Raw genomic sequence first — 15,596 nt, forward strand, 5'->3', positions numbered from 1 at the left:
ATTTAGGCGCCCATCAGTGTCCAACCCGCCGGGTTGGACGGTTCCAACCCGGCGGGTCGGACCCGTGCAACCCGGCGGTTTGACCCGCCGGGTCGCCGGTTTTCCATTAGGAAAACCGGGACCGAACCGCCTAGTGGCCGGTCCGGTCCCGGGTCCAACCCGGCGGGTCGGACCCGTGCAACCCGGCGGTTTGACCCGCCGGGTCGCCGATTTTCCCTTAGGAAAACCGTGACCGGACCGCCTAGTGGCCGGTCCGGTCCCGGTTCCGGGTCGGGTCCGTTGACCCGGTTAACCGGCCCGTTGATCACGAGCCAGATCTGGGCCCAACCCGGCCCTTGTCCAGGTCTACAAGGAGTGTCCTTGGAGTGGCGCGACAGAGTATGATTAGTTAAAATCAGTAGGCCCAAAAGCACTAGACCCACTGATTTTAATCAATCATACTCTATCAATGTTCTATAGTATAAAGATATTTTTATTTATTCAACGCAGTTAATTAATTAATAGTAAATAAATTAAAAACAATATTATTATTATTATTATTATTATTAAATATAAAAAGGCTAAAACCCTAATCAGTGTCCGTGCGCACACAACCGGAAGACATGGGAAGCGACAGCGAGACGGAGAAGTCATCTCTGAAAGAGAAGAAGAAGATTTTGGCTCTCGCCCCAATCGCCAAGCCACTCGCCGGGAAGAAACTCTGCAAACGAACCCTCAAACTTGTCCGGAGAGGTCGCCATTAACCTCTTTTTTATTGTAGATTCTTCTTTCTGATGCATAATGTTGTTTGTTTATATGTTTTTGGAGATTTTTTCTGCCCATAACTTTGTTTTCCGATTAAATTGCAGCTGCGGAGCACAAATGCCTGAAGAGAGGGGTCAAGGAAGTTGTCAAAAGTATTCGCCGCGGCAATAAAGGGTACTTTGTTCTTAAATTTTTTTTTTTGGATAGAGTCAGAAAGCTGTCGAAAACCGCCGAATTTCCTTGTTTATTTGTATTTGTAGAGATGCTGTGGATGGCGATTCAAGATTTTGTCTGTTATTTGACTGTGACACATTATTTTGATATCAATTGTACGTGTGACCATGACAGGTTATGTGTTATAGCCGGTAACATATCGCCGATAGATGTGATCACTCATGTTCCGGTCTTGTGCGAAGAAGCTAACATACCGTATATCTATGTTCCTTCGAAGGAAGTAAGTCTATTTTACTTACTTTCATGTGATATATTACTGTTAGATCTTAATATTGTGCTGTGGCAGTTGTATTAATGTAGTGTTTGAGAGAGCTCCCAAGCACTTCTGAGCTTTTCCACATAATTTTAGTGCTTCTCTCAAACACTGCCTGAGTTTATTTGTCATGTAGAATAGAACCATTAACCATCAAGGGTAAAACATGCAAGGGTTACAGAAGCAAGTGGTCATTGGAGGTCGGAGAACCTGTATTTTTCACAAATGTTGTGTAATCGTCACATATTTATCAGGCATCAAGTTGCTTGAAATCATATCAAATGGGAGAACAGAGCCCATTGACCTAAGAATTCAGACGAAACTATGCATAATGCGATCAAAATTTTCTTTGCTTTGAATAGCACTTTTCCTAGATGTTACTGATTCCTTGGCCCTGGTTTCATTTGTTTTTTCTACCCATAGTCCGATTTTAACATGCTTTTCTGACTCATTGAAAAGATATACACTTGTGGCATGCTACCGTGGCCACCTAGGTATATAATGTTTCCATGATGTACAGTTGATGAAATTGAGTAGAAGTGACATTGTAAGCTGCTTGTTTCAGGACCTTGCAAATGCCGGAGCTACCAAGAGACCAACTTGCTGTGTTCTGGTGCTGACAAAGCCCACTAAGGGGGAACTTGGCCAGGATGAGCAAGAGAAGTTGAAGGGAGACTATGACCAAGTCGCTTCCGATATATCTGAGCTGGCTAACTCAATGTTTTGATGAACTCGAGATTATATATTACGTAGTTAGTTTGTATTCCGCTTCTGTTGAAGGCTGTAAGTTTCATCGTCTTAGCTGTTTCAAGTTACAATCTTTTTTGTGGTTTCGATTCTATCTAAATCATCTTTTACCCTAGAGAGCCTAGCTTCCATGCCGAAATATTGCTGTCTTTGAGTAGTTGAGAAAGAGACGAGAGTGGCTGGTTTTGTATGTTAAATTGAATGTCATTTTGAAATTTAAATTTAAATTACAAAATTAGTAATGTCAGCAAGTGATTTTTCCGGTAGAGTGTTTGCAAAAGATTGATATTTTGTAGGCGTGATTAAATTTATAAATTATAACAAAGTTAAAAAAAAATTAAAAGTAGCTAGTGTTTGGAAATAAATGTAAAAATTTAAAAATCAAAGTTGGGTTGTGATTGATAAACAAGTTATTAGGTTGATTTTAACATTGACTTTTTTTTAAAATCATTTTTGGATAATTATAATCATTATATGATTAGTTTTTAGTTTTGAATTAAATTAAGCATAAATTAATACATAATTTAAGTTTAAAGAACAACAAAAATATCGCATGCCTCGGTTTGATGCTCTGCAAGTATAGGCTAAAGTTATGCTAGGTTCAAACATGATGCGAGTCTTGCCCTGAAATTTAAATTGCCGTAATTTGTATCTCATTTCAAAATATGCAAGAACCAAATTATGTGTTTTCTCGTTATTATTTCTAAATTGTTTTTATTAAACACGTGTTGAATAATATCTTTTTATCATAAATTTGTAAGCAAAGTTATCATCTAAATTAAAATAATTAATATATTATATTTGATTAACTTGACTGGATATAATATTCAAATCGATTAATTTTATTGACCGTAAACGATGGCATGGTATTAAATTAAAATGTTAAATGTTAAAATTGTTAATCTGATATACATACATAATATATTATATTTTTATTTAAGCATTAGCAAATATATTAAATCTTAATTTATAATATTATATTATCTCAAAGAATATCCGAGTCGTCAAAATAAGTAGTGGTTAGAAATTCGATGTCTCCTGTTAATAATTTATCTTACGAGCCTAGCGTACATAGCTTACTCGATATGATCAGCGTGATTTGCAATTGTCATACTCTAGTTTATCCATTGAGCAAGAAAAGTTATAATAGCATATACGTATTAAAAAAACTATTATATTTACTAATTCGAAGATATGGCCAATCCCAAATCGATCAAGTTCACTGTATATGGGAACGGGGTGAAAAAAAGAACATGTTGATTTGACACTGAAGAAATTCTCCTGCTTTTCCATCTGTTATATATCCGTACTTTCAAATTTTGAACCTCTCTGGAGCTCTTTTTCACTTCTACTACATGACCTCCATTTTCACCGAGCCTTTTAGTAGATCCCCCGAATCAATTCATAGATCCACTCGCATTCTCGGTTAAAGCTTTGTTTTCTCCCCATTTAATCATCTTTTGGGTGGTTAAATGGAATTTACTGAAGTTTTCAAGCAGACGGGGCCATGTTCGTTTTCCCCTAATGCAAGGTTTTTGGCGGTTGCTGTGGATTATCGTCTCGTCATTCGTGATGTTCTCACTCTTAAGGTAGCTGCGATTCTATCTTTTTCTGTTGAATTTAATGGGTTTGACTCGATTTTGTAATTTGGTAAAGCTAGGCTCTTGGATGTTTTTTTAAAAAAGAAATTCTTTGAAAGCAAATTTTCATATAATTGGCAGTTGATGCAAATTTTCATGTTTAAGTTGTGGTGGGTTATTGAGTTATGGTTGAGACACTTGAATTTCCCAATATTTTTTGAAGCCAAAACTGTTTATTTTCTAGGATCCTTTAGTTTTTTTTCCCAGTTTACGTTTTGAATTGCTTGAGAACGCCAAAAATGCTTTAATTCCTCATAAAGAGAAAATATAGCTTGCTGAAGTTGCGTGCACATATGCATTCATAGAAGTCCACAGATGATACGATTTTTTGCTACTTTTATTCATTTTGGCATGTGTTAGTCTCTATACCGGTGTTGTTTTCTTTGGAAGGAGTTCTAGCAATCATTCACGAACTGAGTGCTCAATCACAAGAAAGTGATGCTCAGTATGTAAATGTTGCTACCAATATAATGATATTTGAGCAGGAAAATGTTGAGTATAGTCTTGCTTGGAAATCCTTGGGCTGTTCAGGGTTTTAGAGTTGAATTGGTTTTGGTTTTGATATTGATAAATTCAATTTGCAGGTTGTGCAATTATTTTCATGCTTAGACAAAATAACGTACATAGAATGGGCCCTTGATTCTGAATACGTGCTTTGCGGTCTTTTTAAGAGACCTATGATACAAGCCTGGTCATTGACACAGCCAGAATGGACTTGCAAAATAGACGAAGGTCCTGCTGGTATTTCCTATGCTAGGTGGAGTCCTGACAGTCGGCACATACTTACCACGTCTGAGTTTCAGCTGCGGTTAACAGTTTGGTCATTGTTAAATACAGCATGCATACATGTGCAATGGCCAAAGCATGGATCTAAGGGAGTATCATTCACAAAGGACGGAAAGTTTGCTGCGATATGCACCAGACGTGATTGCAAGGACTATGTCAATCTGCTTTCTTGTTATACGTGGGAGATTATGGGGGTTTTTGCAGTTGACACATTGGATTTGACTGATATTCAGTGGTCACCAGATGATAGTGCCATAGTCATATGGGATTCCCCTCTTGAATACAAGGTATTCTTTCTCACTGACATGTCATTGCTCCACGATATGTAGCATCCATTTGAACTGTCGACAAGGTAATTCGCTTGATTATGTCTATACCAAAGTTTCATGCATTTTTTGGTCCTCTATTGATACCAGCGTATCACGTTATTTATATTTCCAGCTCTGAAATTTTCAACTCCATGTGTATATCTGAGGCAGTAAATGTGCATGTGCATAGTCATAATAGAGTAAAAGTAACTTAGTTTTGCATGTGATTTCTAGATGTCCTTGCCCATTTCAGTTCTCCGATAAAATATTTCTGATTTATTTTACACTGGAATTACCTCATATGGTTGTTGAAGGTGAACAAAAATTTTTAAGACTTTTTTGTCGGCATCTTATTAATTTCTGATGTGGATCATGTTTTGTTTTTGTTCCCACGTTAACTTTAATGAGTTGATGTTTTCTTACCTTCTAGAAATGGGGTATTACTTTTGACATCATAAGCAATCTCATGTCATGTCTTTATAATTGTGCAAGATACTGTTCCTCAATGTCCATGCTTAAGTTTGTATGTTGTTACTAGAAAATGATCTTATATTTTTCTCTTTGGGTGTAGGTTCTTATATATTCACCAGATGGCCGGTGTTTATCCAAGTATCAAGCATATGAAAGTGGATTAGGTGTAAAAAGTGTATCTTGGTCACCGTGTAGCCAATTCTTAGCAGTAGGAAGTTATGACCAAATGATACGGGTTTTGAATCACTTGACGTGGAAAGTATTTGCAGAATTTACACATCTATCTACCGTTCGTGGCCCTTGTGCTGCTGCTATTTTCAAGGTTAATCTCTCTTCATTTATTTGACGATCATAGATTGTTATTTTTACTTTTTCTGAAAAACCTTTAAATTCTTTTTTATGTCTATTTAGGAGGTTGATGAACCATTGCAACTTGATATGTCAGAATTGTCACTAGATGATGAATTCATTCAACAAAATGTTGGTAAGTGCTATAGTTGCCCTGAAAATATAGTCAAGATGTTGCTTCATATCACTGGCAATGCAATGTATTTGTGATTGTTGTATTTTTATTGTCACTATTTTATTTGCGAAAGCACCTGGAGCATTTTAAATTAGTTTATAATATATCCAGAAGTCTTCTGATTCTATTATCAGCGACTAAAGACGTATTATGATATTGATATATTTCATACATAAAATTAATAGCATATCATCAGGCATGTCTAAGCTTGAAGGGAAATTTTACAAAATAGCAATTAGACCTTGCTGTGTAATATGGAGTTGAATGTTTGGTGATGCATCGAGCGCATGAACAGAAGATGAGAGTCATAGAGATGATGATATTAAGGTGTATATACAGACATACGAGGTGGACATGATAAGAAACAAGAACGTTACAAAGGAATTTTGGGCTACACCTATTGAGAAAAAAAAAATGAGACACATTTAAGGTTGTATAGACATGTATTTAGGAGGCCAATAAATACCCCTAGTTAGACGATGTGAGACAATGGCAAACACACATATTAACCGAGGAAGAGGGAGACCGAAGAAGCCTTAGTTGACAACGATTAAGCAAGATTAAATTCATTTGAATTGAATATAAATGAGGGTATATAGCTGATCCCACTTAGTAAGAAAGAAAGGCTTGTTGTTGTTGCATACTCAGGTATCATATAAGTGGCTCATCATTCCAGAGTTATCATGTGCATGCTACGGTCAGTTTGGTCCAATCATGTGAGTTTTTACAAACTTTTTTGTAGTTAAACATTGCTTTTCTTAGCAATCAAAGGAGCGAACAAAGTAATTTTCCTTTTTTTTCCCCTTAATTATTACAAACTAAATTTCTCGAGAACGGGCTCCCACTTCATTTTCTGTCCAAGCTGCTCTTAGTTAAGTTAGGTTGCTGTTGATTCTTATTATTAGTTGCTATGAACTAACTACTAAGTTGTGTAGTAAAACAAAGATGGAGATTTCAAAAATGGCCATGGTTACATAAGTTGGCAGTTTCTAAGGCTTTTAACTCAACTTTAAGTTGTTTATTCTCCATTTATGTTGTTTAACTGCATGTTTTGTAATCTAATCGCTGCTGAGAAATCAGTGCGACTGTAAGCATGTTTTTTGTGGAAGCATATTCGTTAAATTTATATCTTTTGGGCTTAATGATATCATTTTTATCCTTGCAGCTTTTAATTTTTTCTTTTTATACCAGAGAGTTGGTCTACAATCTAATGTTTTCCCCTTAACAAATTCCTGCAGATAATGCTCATGAAACGTGTATTCATGTTAGATATGATGTTATGGAACTTCCCATTACTCTCCCTTCCCAGAAGCCTCTAGTGGATAAACCAAATCCAAAGCAAGGAATAGGTGAGACAGAGATCAAAGCAGACTCAATCTTATTTAACTTTTTTATGTATATTGTTGACAACGGATAGTATATTCTAGTATTGGTCTTAGCAGATAGTAAGTCTGTAGGCATCACTTCTGACCCTTTCGTTTACTTCTCGCATTTTGTTTTTGACAAGAATGCTATAAATTGGAATTTTGTTACTCTTGGAGCACAAGTGATGGATGATCTTGCTCTCACATACATTGTCGACTCATATATATCTTTTATCTTTTAACGGTTGTTTCTCTGATCATTATATATCAAAATAACTTGCAGGGCTTATTTCATGGAGCAGTAACAGCCAATTTATATGCACTCGTAATGATAGCATGCCAACAGTCCTTTGGATATGGGATGTGCAGCTACTTGAGCTCGCATCGATCTTAATACAAAAAGATCCTATTCGAGCTGTAGCTTGGGATCCCACCTTTCCACGTCTAGTTTTTTGTACAGGAAGTGCTCAAATATACATGTGGACACCCTCAGGCGCATACTGCATCAATGTGCCCTTTCCTGAGTTTTCTGCACTAGATCTGAAATGGAATTCGGATGGGAGCTGTATTCTTCTCAAAGACAAGGCATCATTCTGTTGTGCCGCTTTGCCCATTTTACAAGAATCAAGTGATTATAGTTCTGACGACTAACGCCTCATCTCACATTATCTTGACTTAATATATGGACATCTGCATGTGGGAAGTTTCTGGATTGCATCATTCCCGGATTCAGCACATTAACTTGCAGATCTTTGTGATGAAAAAGGTAACATGATTCTAACATTTCTTCCTAATCTATTTTGGTTGTATTAATGTAGTATGATTTTAACAGAATCCGTTTTACAAAAACGTGTCTCTTGATTATTTTGTAACTCAATAGTGTCTTTTTCAAGGTTCTTGCATAATTTTGTGGGCGAGTTGAGTGAAATTAATGCAAGTTTCTTCGCGTGTGAATTTTAGAAACTCCTCAAGATTAATGATGGCCACACCTTCAACTTGAAATGGTTGGCCGCGTGAGTTACGCAATCATCAAAACTAATGAGAGATCAACTAAAGTAACTAATGATATCATGGTGCTCATTGTACATCAGGCACCACCATAATGTGCTTAAAATTATCAAAGGATTAAGTAGTTATGATGTATAATCCAAAAGGTGATGAATGGAAATCACACCTATAGATGCACATTATAATTAGGCACAATGTGATCTTAAGATTATGCATTTGGGTCTAAATCCACGTTAAAAGCTATTCAGGTTCATATATACAACTTTCAAAGATTTAATCCTGTCGATGTGAGACATTTAACTGTTTGTTAATAATGGATAATTTGCACAACTTAATATGTAATAATTTAAGCACCTCTGATGTGGTGTTACAAGATATTGGTTTTTGTTTTAAAAAAAAGATAATAATGGTATTTGACATAGGATCTGTTCTTGGAGATACGTCCATATATATGTGGAGCTTAGCTGTACGGATATGTGCTTATCCACACTACATGCCACTTGCAAATTTTAGTGCATGGATACTCGGTAGAGTATGAGAAGGCATATATATCAATATATGTCCTACCACGTGCACATTTAATACAAATTTTTTTATATACATTCCACTCTTTGTCATTATTATTCATTATAATAAATATTCGTCTCTAAGGGTGTTCAAGTCGGTGGAGTAGGTGAACTCTTGGTCAGAGCTCAAAAGTTTGATTTCCCTGTCAACACCTTCTTGGACTAGTCTGTCGCACAGGGTTTCCCCAGTGTGGTTTATCTGACTAGCGTAGTTTGCAGGCTATTGCGTTAGTCCGGGGTTTACTCAGAGCGCATCGAAAAGTAGCGGCTGCGGGTTCCCTAGTCAAAAAAATAAATAAATAAATATTCTGAATTTTAAAAGTAAATGTGAAATTTTCTATGTATTAGCATCCAAAGATTAAGAGCCAAAAGCACGCTTCTTCATAGATTCTATGCTTTTTTGTTTGACTCCAAAGTTGATTGCCCTCTACTCTACGAATCTCTGGTTTTAAATTTGCTTCGTATTTCACTGTATAATAATTGATCAAACTGCACGCGACGTTGATTAAATTTAGATAATATATAGTTTTTACATAGTAGATATATTTTTTTATTCTAAAATTTGCAATATTTTTCTATATAGATTTGTGTTTATATATATTTTTATTTTGTTATAGAAAATAAATATGGGGGTGTATTGTAATCGGAGGAAACAAATGAGTGTGGGCACCAAACCCACAAAATATATATACACTATTTGTCAAATTAAAAAAATCCAAAAATCATTAAATGGACTCATTTCCCCCATAACATATGATACCTACTGCGTTGTCTTCTATTTCTTGTTTCCCATTTTCCCCATAACATATAGATATAAACTTCCAACTGATCAAGATTTCACACTTAATACCAACCAACTATACTATGATTTATATAACAAAATAAGAAGCGTTTCCAATTTTATTGAGAAAGATACTACTATGCTGTTTGTTTTTGGTCATCTATTTTCGATTTTTAAATCATTTTTTTTTAATTTTTCGGATCGATCTCTTTTGGGCAAGGTTAGACGTCATTTTCCATATATTCATTTGTTGGTTTTGACTTTTGAGTTTTGACAAATATATGATTTGGCATGCACGAATGTAACAAATCACACTAATCAAATAACCACAAAAATTAATTTCCAACGGATGAAAATTCATCGAGCAAAGTCTAAACTAACCATCTTTGCCCATAGCTTGCTCTCCCTAAACACTATATTAACTTGACACATAACATTATTAATGTAAGGTGGCAATTAATACAAAGAGAGAACTTCTAGGAAAGGGAGAAGGAAAGTCTTTTTTAAAAAAAATATATTTATTATATATAGAATTTGCGATCGATATTATTCGGTCGTACGGATGTGTAAATCAAGTCAGGCTATAAATCACGATAACCAAATAAATCGTATTATGTAAACCTGATTTGACGTTCGAGAAAGTATTGATTGGAATCATCAAACTTGTTGTCATTGACTATTACTCAATCAAACTTAAAAAAAAATTATAATTTATTATGAGACAATCTTATGTATTTATATATGAACACAATAACGATGTTCGAACCTATAATGAAAGTAATTTTTTAATTTTCATATTTTTTATTTTTTGAAAGATAATTTTCATGTTTTTTCACAAGTAAACTCGTGTTGAAAGCGAAAAAAATATTACTTTTAAAATCTATCTATACATAAGAAGGGAAAAGTTCACTTGATTTCACATCACACTGCACAGTAGGCAAACAGCAAATGCGCGTACGCCAGTGGTAACTGCACGAACCGTAAAAAAGAAAACACCGATTCACCAAAAGCTCTTATATACATACATACAAATACAATGGAGTGCGGACTTGTTCATTTGCTCACAAGTCCACCGCCACGCCAAAGTCTACATACACCGTCTTCTTCCTCTTTCGTTACAGCTGAGAATTTCCTACAATCAACATTTATTGCGGAACCCTTTTTGATTTCTAAGTTTCAATACGGGACGGCGTTATGGTTGCTTAAATTCAAAATTTTATCAGGAACTTTTGTCCGTTGTTGATTGAACGCGAAATTGTCTGGTGTTCTCTTAATTAATCGTCGTTTAAAGGGTGAATGGAAAAGGGAGAAGTAGAGGGAACCGGCGTCGTGACGTCGGTTGGGATGGAAAACGGAGGGGAGGATGTATGCTCGGATAAGGAAACAGATGTTTCTTCGGCTGATCATCTTGTTGTGATGGTCCACGGGATTGTTGGAAGGTAGTTTTGTGTTTGTGCGCTCGCGGACTTGTGATACATCATCTTTCTTGGCAAGTTTTAGTAAATTAAGATGATCTATCGTTTGCGAGTTTTGGATTTGTTTTTTTTGTTCATGGGTCATCATTTTTATTGAATCTGGCATTTCTCCCGAAAAGTTGAAAGTTTAGTCAAATGTGCTAAAACTGTGTTTCATTTGGCAAGTTCCGATCTTTATTGTATCATGGCTTTTTTTAAATATCGGTGCTATTCGGTACATGGCTTATCTTTGATAAAGATGTCCCTTTTGGCTGGGTTTAGTTTTACTTGGACGTGCAGATTGTAAGCCATTTCCTATTAATTATTGTTTTGGAATATAGTAAACATGCCACGAGTTTGAGCGGTTCTCGTTGCAGATAATATTATGAACTCGTTGTTCTTTGTGAAAATGTGACATTCATCGAGTTCTTACTTGATTCTGATATCTCAGGGCCTCAGATTGGAAGTTTGGCGCAGAGCAATTGGTCAAGATGCTTCCTGATAAAGTTTTTGTTCATTGTCAGTGGTTGATTTTTGCAAGTTTGCATAATGCAAGCATTTTGAACTTTGTCAGGCATATTTGCAAGTTCTTTTTTTATATGTTCAATGCTCACAACCGTTTACCTTGCTCCCTTCGAAAAGGAATTGAGAAGAACCCTTTCATTTTCTCATTTGTCAGTCACCTGTACGCCAAGCCATCATTTATTAACTACGTAGGTTTAGGTTAGAAACTTTATATGATCATAGATGATATGTATTGTCTAATACTGTATTGTTTCTTTTGTTACCACCTGTATTTATGGCGGTGGTGTGATTCTTCGAGGAACCTAATATCACACGGAAAGAGCATTCTGGATTAGCCACAAACTCGCACACCTTTTCTTCTGCTGTCCGATTCATCATAAAAGGGCTAAATTTTTTACTTGTCTTAACAATGGCTATTGAATATTTATTTCTCTTATATGGTGTTTTATGTTCCACCGATAGTGAAACTATCATCACAATCATTTGTTTCTAATGCGACAATTTCCTTTTTTTATTTGAAATCCTTTCATGTCTCATTAACAGATGGTTTTGGTTTCAGAAGGAAAAACAAAGAAAAGTTAACATTTTATTTAGCCAGCAAGAAGCACCATGAACTCTATCAATTATTTGGAATCTTTTTAGCTAATTCCTTTCCATGGAATATCATCCGATTTGCAGGTAGTGAAAAAAATATGGCATCATTGACATTAGATGGCGTGGATGTAATGGGCGAGCGATTGGCGGAGGAGGTACATTCTTGCTCTACTTAACTTTTTTTGTTTTTTTCAGTCTAATCTTGTGAAATATGATGTGCAAAATTGATCCTGGATACCAGCATTTTGATTCAAACTTTGACATGCCATTCAGGTCCTTGAAGTGGTCAAAAGGAAGCCTGGTTTAAGAAAAATTTCTTTCATTGCACATTCTGTGGGGGGACTTGTGGCAAGATATGCCATTGGGAAATTATATAGACCATGGGGGAGTAGCACGGAAGAGGTATCAGTCAATGAACATAAGGAAAAATTAAGAGGTACAATAGCTGGTTTGGAACCTGTGAACTTTATCACTCTTGCTACGCCGCATCTTGGTTCTAGGGGTAATAAACAGGTATATTTATTTGATCATTGCATCATCTATTGTCTTTTGGTTGATAAAAAATTATTAAATATTAATTGAATGATGGAATGCGCTGCAAAAAGCTCAGGTCACAATATTATCAACCTATATGCTTGTGTTAGATTTTGATACGGAGTGGTTATAGTGCTGGGCTTGAGCAAAGAGATCTCGTAAGGATGCAATAGTAGTAGGACTTAAAGAGGATGCAATAGTAGTAGGACTTAAATTGGACATTGGTGGTGCTGCTCTTTCAATTCATTTTCAGCTTGGAACTTGGTTTCTGAAATCTCCTATGAATTTCGGGCACAAGATCCTGAATGTGCTGGGTAATCAATCTATCGAATGTTGTGGAAGTTTAACCTATAATTTTTCGGTGGAAAATAATGGCTTTTTTAACATGATTTACTTATTCTCACACCCTTAACATATTTCAAAATTGTCATTTTAGCTGGGCCGCTGGGGATTTTTTGTTCAAAGTTTGTTTAGGCCTTTGAGGACAGGACTTGAGTGCGTATATGATGCATTTTATGGTGTAACCTATGTAGTGCCTAAAAAGAGCCAGTTGCAATCACGTTTAAGTGTCATGGATATAGTATAAGAGATGATTATTATCTTCTTGTTAGTCTCCAGTAAGACAGCCAGGGATAAGTAATTTGGTGTGGGATTAAGGTCTATATTTCAGAGTTTTAGGCAGAAAAATTGTTGCAGAGTTTTCTTCTATTTCATCTATATGGATGCTGAATTTTCCAAATTTTTCCTTGATTCTTGTTCTTAGTCACTGGATTGCTTTGATTATTTATGTTGGGTGAATTTCAAATCCACCCCTTGGTTACATTATGTAGATGCAATAGTAATTGAGATGGATTTGAAATAAATCCAAGATTTGCAAATTTTTCTTGGGTATATTTTAAATAAATCATTCAAATCTTTCCCTAAATCAAGTATGTCTATCTAATTCAAACTTTTTCATCAAAGTGCAATCTTAAATTTCTTCATTTGTCAGGTACCTTTTCTTTTCGGCGTACCCGCTTTCGAGAAAGTTGCTGGTCTTGTGATTCATTTGATATTCAGAAGAACTGGCAGACACCTTTTTCTTAATGATTGTGATGACGGGAAGCCTCCGCTGCTAAGACGCATGGTGGAAGATAACGAAGAATATCCATTCATGTAGGTTTCTCCATCTCATGGACTTGAGTTTATTGGCTTGAATACCTGGTCTTCGCTATCATATAAGACTGGATAAATACGTGAATACTGTTTTAGCTGTAACACAACTCATCCATCCTGCCATGCAGGTCTGCTTTACGATCTTTCCAGCGTAGAGTGGCGTATGCAAATGTTGGCTATGACCGTATCCGCAACTTAGTTGACACTTAAAGCATTGACATTTGATGCTGATTAACCCGTCTATTGTTTATACCTAGTAGATTCAATGTCTTCCTAACAGATATCGTTTAGATATAGTAGGATGGAGAACATCATCAATTCGGCGCAATAGTGAACTTCCCGAGGTATCATCAATTCATCTTCAATACGCAGTTGTAATATTTTCTTTATGGTAATTTCAGTTGTATAACATTTAACCTTATTTTTAGTGGGGGGATTGCGTGGACGAAAAATATCCTCATGTTGTGTATGAAGAGCTGTGCAAAGCATGTGGGGCAGAGCAGGGTGAGTCTCTGAAAGAAGATGATGGTTTAGATAAGCTAGAAGGTTAGTCACGTCCTATTCTATTTAGTAGGAGGGTCTGTTGTCGTTGATGCTTATTATGGACTAGAAATATTTTCACCGAACATGACACAGCATAAATTATTGATTGAACTTAGATGACGGGTTATATTTTGCCAATCGAACATCTGTTCGTGTTTCACAACTTCCTCGTTTATGCGCGACGTAAGTTGATCATGTTGAAAGTAGTGTTATCTTATTCAGGAGAGCTGGTAAATGGCTTATCTCGGCTGTCATGGGAGAAAGTAGATGTCAGCTTCCATAAAAGCAGGTTGAAATATGCTGCCCATTCCCTTATTCAGGTCTGCTGTTCAATAAGACTCCTCCAACCTCTGATTTTCTTGAAATGCAGTCTCCATATTTCTGTTTCAGAATAATTTATTTTCATTCCCCCTAACTTTGGGTCGTCGCTTTTTTGGTTGGAAATCATGTTTAGTCGTTTTTCATACAAATAGTTTAGGTATTTTGGCTAGAATTTCTAAATTTGTAATGGATTACTCTTTATCAGATTTGTTAATAATAGTTCAGTCTAAGCTTAAATTATCTCAAGTTGTGTCAAATTTCAATTGTAGTGTTTTTTTTAAGTACAAATTGCATCGAATATCGAAATTACATCATATCGTAGCACTAAAGAGTGAAATTTGCCCGCACAACCGACGGGCTTGAGCATGAACTCGACACTTGCTTGGCTTCGAGCTAAGAAAGTAGCTAAATCTACCTAAATAAATTAAGAAATCTACCCGCAGTCAGCGGGAATCGAACCTGAGACCTCGTGGTCTCAGGGTTTCAGTCTTGACCACTAGGCCAAGACCTCATTGGCTTCAATTTTAGTGTCGTAACTGTGGTAATGGTATATTTTGGTGGAAGAAAAATAAGAATATATATGGGAAGTGCTAAAGCTTCTTTGAACATTGAGGTTTATGTCAGTTTTATTGATGTGTGACAATTTCCTATGGATACACTGCAGGTCAAGGATGGACACATGCTTTCGGAAGGCGCTGATGTGATCCAACACATGATCAATCATTTTCTTTTGTAGGACTCCAAAAAGTATATATGTATACTGAATTATTATCTCTAAATCGTCCTCATCTCTGTATGACTATATCATAAATTATCATTTATTGATTCCACGAGGCAAAGTTTTTATCAATTTATATAATTTCGTCTTTGTAAAGTGCTTCTGAGTTTTCGTATCAGATTTTTCTCTGGAAAAATAAACTACGGATTTCTTGTTAGATTTTTAAATAGCCATTCCATTAAATCGGCCCCTATTTTATTTTTGTTGAGTTATGATGTGTGTGCAATGAATATGACAAACCCAATCATGCGTTGTTTTTTAAATTGT

General features: G+C 35.9%; 3 protein-coding genes across 4 annotated transcripts; all 3 read left to right on the forward strand.

The window, feature by feature from the left end:
* Window positions 1-581: 581 nt before the first annotated feature.
* Window positions 582-2,220, forward strand: LOC140884421 (H/ACA ribonucleoprotein complex subunit 2-like protein). Its single transcript, XM_073291176.1, has 4 exons — window positions 582-732; window positions 849-918; window positions 1,093-1,198; window positions 1,797-2,220. Exons 1-4 carry the CDS (start codon window positions 603-605, stop codon window positions 1,956-1,958), a joined length of 468 nt encoding a protein of 155 aa, XP_073147277.1. The 5' UTR covers window positions 582-602; the 3' UTR covers window positions 1,959-2,220.
* Window positions 2,221-3,127: 907 nt separating this feature from the next.
* LOC140882693 (uncharacterized) lies at window positions 3,128-9,080 on the forward strand. Of its 2 annotated transcripts, XR_012150265.1 has the most exons (7): window positions 3,128-3,567; window positions 4,203-4,691; window positions 5,284-5,505; window positions 5,595-5,667; window positions 6,945-7,055; window positions 7,354-7,836; window positions 8,864-9,080. XR_012150265.1 is itself a non-coding variant. In XM_073288842.1 (6 exons), exons 1-6 carry the CDS (start codon window positions 3,451-3,453, stop codon window positions 7,719-7,721), a joined length of 1,380 nt encoding a protein of 459 aa, XP_073144943.1. In that variant the 5' UTR covers window positions 3,128-3,450; the 3' UTR covers window positions 7,722-8,003. The 2 variants fall into 2 exon arrangements, 1 of the variants encoding a protein (XP_073144943.1); XM_073288842.1 differs by lacking the exon at window positions 8,864-9,080 and having other exon boundaries at window positions 7,354-8,003.
* A 1,346-nt stretch (window positions 9,081-10,426) lies between these two features.
* LOC140880433 (putative lipase ROG1) lies at window positions 10,427-15,379 on the forward strand. Its single transcript, XM_073284866.1, has 10 exons — window positions 10,427-10,864; window positions 11,331-11,398; window positions 12,083-12,153; window positions 12,272-12,511; window positions 13,524-13,687; window positions 13,816-13,871; window positions 13,979-14,031; window positions 14,116-14,233; window positions 14,453-14,550; window positions 15,216-15,379. Exons 1-10 carry the CDS (start codon window positions 10,722-10,724, stop codon window positions 15,285-15,287), a joined length of 1,083 nt encoding a protein of 360 aa, XP_073140967.1. The 5' UTR covers window positions 10,427-10,721; the 3' UTR covers window positions 15,288-15,379.
* Window positions 15,380-15,596: the final 217 nt, after the last annotated feature.

The sequence above is a fragment of the Henckelia pumila genome, chromosome 2 (genome assembly GCF_033568475.1).
Source record: "Henckelia pumila isolate YLH828 chromosome 2, ASM3356847v2, whole genome shotgun sequence".
Classification (NCBI taxonomy): domain Eukaryota; kingdom Viridiplantae; phylum Streptophyta; class Magnoliopsida; order Lamiales; family Gesneriaceae; genus Henckelia; species Henckelia pumila.